This window comes from Pangasianodon hypophthalmus, chromosome 8 (assembly GCF_027358585.1).
Source record: "Pangasianodon hypophthalmus isolate fPanHyp1 chromosome 8, fPanHyp1.pri, whole genome shotgun sequence".
NCBI lineage: Eukaryota > Metazoa > Chordata > Actinopteri > Siluriformes > Pangasiidae > Pangasianodon > Pangasianodon hypophthalmus.
Window position 1 is genome coordinate 7,551,648 of NC_069717.1, and position 7,065 is coordinate 7,558,712.

At 35.4% G+C, this 7,065-nt stretch overlaps 1 protein-coding gene across 2 annotated transcripts in view; it reads right to left on the reverse strand.

Moving 5' to 3' along the window:
- Positions 1-5,441: 5,441 nt before the first annotated feature.
- The window catches only part of LOC128318688 (tumor necrosis factor receptor superfamily member 14-like), an 8,052-nt gene continuing 6,428 nt past the window's right edge, over positions 5,442-7,065 (reverse strand). For both annotated transcript variants that reach the window (XM_053235862.1, XM_053235861.1), the window contains exons 3-6: positions 6,306-6,431; positions 6,040-6,195; positions 5,846-5,933; positions 5,442-5,763 (exon numbers count right to left, since the gene is read on the reverse strand). In XM_053235862.1, coding sequence (XP_053091837.1) covers positions 5,568-5,763; positions 5,846-5,933; positions 6,040-6,195; positions 6,306-6,431 — 566 coding nt within the window. In that variant the 3' untranslated portion in view covers positions 5,442-5,567. The remainder of the gene's footprint in view (positions 5,764-5,845; positions 5,934-6,039; positions 6,196-6,305; positions 6,432-7,065) is intronic.

Genomic DNA, 7,065 nt, shown 5'->3' on the forward strand with positions numbered 1-7,065 from the left:
TACAGCTGTTTCTAAGGCTCTGGGACTCCAGCAAGCCACAGTGAGAGCTATTATCTACTCTTCCATGAAGTCACAAAAGAACCCAGACGAACATATAAGGACCTGCATGCCTTTGTTCACCAGCGTTCAGTGTTATTCCACTATTAGAAAGAGACTGGCCAAAAATTATATCCATAGGAGAGTTGCAAGGCCAAAAACACTGTTAACCAAGATGAACATAAAGGCTAGGATAATGTTGAGTTGAATAATGTTTGACTGGTGAGCCAAAAGTGGAACTTTTTGAAAGACTGGTCCCATTCCATCTGGCATAAAGCTAATTGAGTATTCCACAATAAGAAGATCATACCAGTACTGGTATAGTGTGATGGTGTGGGGATGCTTTGCTGCTTCAGGTCATCAGCGAGTGATCTGGAGCATGGCGGCTCATCAGCGAGTGAGCTGAAGCTCAAGCGCAATTGGATTATGCAGCAATACGGTGATCTGAAGCAAAAGAGCAAATCCATTTCAGAATGAACAAAATTAAGGTTTTAGGAGTCAAAGTCCAGACTTAAACCCCATTTAGATGGTGTGGCAGGACCTTAATCAGGCATTTCACACTTAAAAACCCTGAAATATGCTTGAAAGACTGATCTCCAGTTATCTGAAACATTTAGTTGTAGCTGATGCTACTAAAAGAAGCAATTTCATGGTATTCCAGTTTCAGTTGTGGGCAAAGTTCAATATCACATCAATATTGTTTGTTAATAGTGAACTGTTATTTAAAAATCACTTCCTTTGGCACTGTGTGGTTCAGATGCACCTTCTTTATTCAAACAGATATACTGAAAATAGCTTTTTCATAAAATTTTTTTTTACAAATGTAAAACTGTAAAAACTTGTAAAATGTACACACACGTATGGATCATTTCAGCATTTGAGGACAATCTCTGTCCCTTTGACATTTTAATGAATAAAACATACATAGTTTACAAATACATACAGCCAGCTGCATAATCAATTTCTTCATATTCTTTATCAATAAAAACATTCAATATTTGATATTATTTTTTTATATATATTAAAAATCCTTTCAAAAGTTGCAAACAGTAAAATGGCATGTCTCTGAGCTTAGTCAATGGAAAACAACTAACAATTTTCATCTTAAAATGAACTAATATTTAAAACATGAAAACACTGTTAAAAATGTAAGTTTTAATTTTACATAAAATGATTAAAAATCATATTTTAATTAATAAATAGTGCATAATTTTAAACTTGTCCTCAACTTCCTGTCAACCCTGTTAAAATGGAGGGAAAAAAACTACAGGAAGTGATAATCTGTTGATTTAAGTCACATGACTTTAAGGCAGTGACTTCATTTCATTACAAAGAAGCGTACTGTGCAAAGAACAGTAAGTTAGCTCTTTTTCTGTCAATTTTTTTAAAACATGTTTTTGTACATTTGACACATGGGGACAAACAGAACCTAGGGTTAGGGTTAGAAAACAACAAAATATTTGTAAAATTAAAAAATATATGAAAATGTTAATAAAATCATGGCTGCCTCGCCATGTGCTTCACCACATTGCTAGCTATTGCAGATTTAGCGTGCTAATCCTAAAACAGGGTTGACATTAATGCATTGTAGCCATGGCTGGCTCACCAAAAAAGCCTAAGTTTATTCACAGTAAATTAAGAAAATGAATTCATAATTGCATTCTATTCAAATAATTAAAGAAATGTTTGCATTTAATTTCAGTGTCTATAGATTTCAATGGTATGGCACCAGTCACAGCAGCAGAGAGGCAGAGACAATACAGGGCAAGGAGAGATGCTGACCCTGTGAGAAGGCAGCAGTATTTAGAGAAAGAGAGAAAGAAATGGAGGCAGGACAGGTTGAAAGGGAAAAAGAAGTGAGAGTGAGAGAGAGCAGAGACTAAAACGTGGAAGATGGAGAGCTGCCAAGCAGAAGTGTCGTATGAAGGCAGCTATAGCACCTATAGCTACTTCAGCTGCAACAGAGAGAACCCATTTAACGCAAGTTCAGGCATGGCATTCAAGGTCAGGATCTGAGTAGTACTTTGAGGAGATTTCTTAAACAAATGTGCATATTGCAACAATGAACTTGCAGTCTGTGCCTTTACGAAAGTATTAGGTGATGTCATTCTCACTCACTGCTCATCAGTGAAAATCACATCATCTGCTATATCTTAAGATCCCAGGTATAAAAACTGTCATGTAGAACATGGTCCTAGGAGCTGTGATCCTAAGAGCACTACTTCTAATGCTCCCATGTACGTGTCTAATAATCCCTGCTTCAGCTGAACGAGATGTGTTAGATCAGGGAAAATACAAAATTTTGCAGATCAGCAGTTGCCCAAGGACTACAGGACTGGGAAATACTGTTGCAGACCACTAATCCAACTCCAAAATTCCTTCATCTCCACACCAGTTTGATTGACCTTACTGCCACCAGCTAACGAGAAAAAAATTCCTATTGAACACATACACTTGAACATTAACAGCAGTGCCTAAATTGAAATTCAGATTCCAAGAGATCTCACCTGTGTTCTGAAAAACCTTTCTTTTATTGTTTAGGTTAAAGAGAGGACTTTTTTTGATAGTTCTAAAACAATTAATGTATATGTTGCAGGCAAAAGTATGTAGGAAGGAAAAGATCAAAAAAACACTGTACATATGAGGAGGTTAAAAACAGTGTCTTAGCTTTTTATGAGAGAGACGACGTAAGCAGAGTAACAACAGGTAAAAAGCAAACTGTGACAAAAAAGAAATGCAAGAAGCAGAAACGGTTCCTTCAAGACACTCGGAAAAAAATCTACACAAGAGATTTTTGGCCGAGAATGCACAAGTATCTATTTCTTACACTCTATTTTCGTGTCTCCGTCCATTCTGGGTCATGCATCCAACAGTCTCGGACAGAGACACTTGTATGTGTAAACTGCATGGAAATTTAGGTTTTGTGACAGAGAAGCTTTGCCAGATGCGTCTCATAACAGGCACCAACCTGGAAAGCCTTGCTGCAGAGCTCTCATGTGACACAACAAATAAAACCTGCATGTATGGAGAGTGTAAAGAATGCAGATTGAAAACCTTCCCAATCAAGAAAATTTATGAGGGATCCACCAGAGTCTCTGTGACACAATGGATCACAGAGCGAACAGAAGATGGACTTTTCATTAGAACTCTGAAGAAGGACGTCAGAATGATACTGGATGAACTCATTGAGCTGTTCAACTGCATGCTTGCAAAATTCAAAAAGCATTCATTCAACATTAAGCAGCAGTTCTCATTTTGTTGAGAACTCAAGAGGAATCTCTTGCCATCTGAAGCTATACTGCGCATAGACTTCTCTGAGAACTATTCATGCAAGTACAGCAAAGAAATTCAAGCTGTGTACTTTGGTGGCTCTCATGAGCAGGCAACACTACATACAGGTGTACTATATGTAGGAGGAGAAGCTGAACCAGTTTGTTTTTGTTCGATCTCCCCATCCAGACTGAAAGGTCCTCCAGCAATATGGCGACATCTTGACCCAGTCCTCAACCACATAAAGAGCAAGTGTCCAGCTGTGTCCACACTACACTTTTAGCGATGGTCCCTGTACTCAGTACAGACAAAAAGGCAACTTCTTTTTGTTCAGCACCACACTGGAGAGAAAGGGCTTCAAGGCAGGGACATGGAACTTTTTTGAAGCCAGTCATGGCAAGGGAGCACCCGATGGTGTTGGAGGTTGCTGAAGAGGATGGCAGATAAACTGCTCAGCACTGGGCATGATATACCTAATGCAACGGAACTCTTCAAGGCTCTTGGTAAGAGTAACACCTCTGTGAAACTGTTCTATGTGACGAGTGAGTCAATTAATGAGGCCACTGAAAACATGCCAGACAACATTCCATCTGTTCCATCAACAATGCGCATTCATCAAGTTGTAACACACCCATCAAAGCTGATATATCGTGATGTGAGCTGCATTTGTGCCATTGCAAAGGTACTCCAGTGCAGTTGTTACAACACACAGGAGTTCACTTTCAAAAAGCCTAAAGCATCTTCCTCTCTATCAGGAATTAAATTTGATAGCCCAGAAGTACTTGGAAGATGGTGCATTGTAAAATATGAGGAAGATCTGTACCCTGGAATAATTATGGCTACAGAAGAAGGTTACACACAAGTGAAATGTTTGCGCCGTATAGGAGCAAACCGCTTCTTCTGGCCATTAAGAGAAGACAAGATATGGTATCTCTATGAAGACAGTGTTTGGTTAATTCCACCACCAAGGTTGTTACTGTTACTGCACGCCATGTGGAAGCTGATAGGGACATATGGTCTGAGCTACAAAAGTAAAGATCAACATTTCAGAAGAAAAAATATGAAGTGAAGAACAGTTACCCAAAATATATTTAATACATTTTGTTATAATGTTGCAGTTTTCTAATTAATGTCCTTTCAATTATTAACTTGTCTTACATTTATAGTTTTTAATGAATCACATTTTAAAAATGTTCGAATGTTTGTAAAATGTTTCACCTGATGCATAAATTAAAAAATTTACATTTCAAGCATTAATGTTGTATGGAATATTTTAAATAGTTACATTTGTTTAGTCTTTGAAATATTTCCATTTTTGAAATGTGAATTATTAATGAAATATCTACACACTGTCAGATTTTTTTCTTATGCAGGTTCTTTACAATTTGCTTCTTTAGAATTTCTCAGTTGTCAGTGTTGATGGCACCATAAATGTTTTGAATTCAAAAAATGTCATTCTGTTGGTCAGAACTGTTTAAACTGAGAATATTTTAAAACACTACAATATCATATCAGAATAAACTAAAAGGAAAATTAAAAGACTACTTTGTTGACTACTTAATTTAATGCCATATAACCCAACAATGTCAACCCTGTTATTTACAAATATTTAGGAAAATAATATATTTTGCCAGTATTAAAAAAGAATACTTGGGTATTAGAAATTGAAGAGGAACATTAAGCAAACTTTAACCATATTTCTTTTTAAAATCCTAATAGATCTGATGCCATTTTCTCTAAAGATTAAAAGTTCACGATGTGTGCTTTTTGTGTTAATACAATAACTACATGAAAATTAGCTTTTGATCAGTGAATTTTTTTTGCAAATCACTTGTTAGTTGGGGACAAATAAAGTGATATAAAAGGCTTTTTTTTGCTACTACTTCATTGCAAGATATTCTCTTCATAGAGCCACATGTCCATAACAAGGTTGACGTAAGAATGAGATATAACATAGAAAAATGTAAATTTATTTTAATATAACATAATAATGCTGAGATGGCCCGATAGGTTTTTCTAATTGTTTAATATGTCCCTTATTCAATGAAAGTGAAAGAGTAACAAAATATATATATATATATATATATATATATATATATATATATATATATATATATATATATATGTATGTGTGTGTATATATTAATATAAAAATATAATATATATATATATATATATTACAAATTTTCATACTCAAAAATTTCCCTTAATGCTGAAATGACCGTATATATACACAAATATACAAAATGTATATATTCTTCTCAGGGAAAATGATTCCTACAGCCTGTTAAAGGTTTCTTTTTCTTCCATAAAAAAAAACCAACACTTAAAATGACAATCAACAATATCGATAACAAAATCCCAATGATGAGGCCCAAAGGAGTTGGTTTATGGCTGCACACTGCATCACTCGACTTTGTTCCCTTTATGATTGTTATCTGCCCCAAAGAGTCACAACTGTAAAGGAGAGAAATAATTTACACAGCATTTAGAACTACAGTTCACAATACAGAAAATGTGATAATCATGTTATACTCACTTTGTAAGTGGTTCACAATGCATTAATGAACCATCTGAATATGTCTCCTCAGAGCAATCCTTACATACTGTATCCGTTAAAGATGTTGCTGTAAAGAAAGAGACTTAATTTGATGAATAAACTGAATAAAACTATTTGACTGAATATAGAGGAATTATACAGCAGGTATATACAGATAATGTTGAAATGCTAACCGATCTGGTAGATGTGCTGTCCAGGAAGGCAGGTGGAGTGCTCTCTGGCTTTTCTGCAGCTCTCGCCATGAGTTTCTATACAATAATATCCTGGCAAAGGCTCACAGAGTACATCTGAATTGTATAAACACTTACGCTTTACTCTTAATCCATTACCTGTGGAAAGTAAACAATACACATTACATTAAGATATTCTATATTGTTCTATAGGTGTTATAGTGTATGAGGTATGTTAAGTTACATGAAATGAATGAGCATGTCTTCACCTTCATCACACACAGTGCAGCTGAGACATGCCATCAGACCATTCGAGACATCAGTGTAGGTTGATCCAATGCACACTTTACACCTCGTGCCTGAATTACTGTCGCAGTGTTTTAACACATGGTGACCTGGACAATAACACTTTACACTCAAGCTTGTCTCATATATGTTAGCCCACTGATTGTAGTCACTATATCCATGTAAATGATTTTCTACAGGTTCCAGGATGGGGGTAAGTGATAAAGAGAAACACTGAGAACAAAGTGCCAGTGAAAAAATATTTGATCTTATTAGTTAGTGAATATAAGAACATTTATGACATGCTGAATTTTACTGATTGCAATATAACTAAATATAAAATATTGTCTAATTTGGGACATTCACCATTACACAATGTGATGCCCCACTTTAACTGTGGCTGCATACAGTTTGAGTACACAAGCACCTCAAATTGTCTTTTGCTGCCTCCAAAGCTTTAGCAATGGACGTTTTTATCAGTACAAAAACCAAGTAGTAATAAGTAATATTAGTAGTCATTTAATATACTTGCAGTGCATATATCCACTTAAAATGAACACAAATAATACAAACTGATTGACCTTTGAGTTTGTATTTATAAATATGAACAGAAATATATGCATTCATAAGCATAAACAAAGATATGTTAAATTCAAACTTATAGTGAAAAAGTATTCAGATACAAAGTAAGTAAGCAGGAATTAGCTTTTTGTAGCATTGTGGTTCAATTTTGGCCCCTTCCTC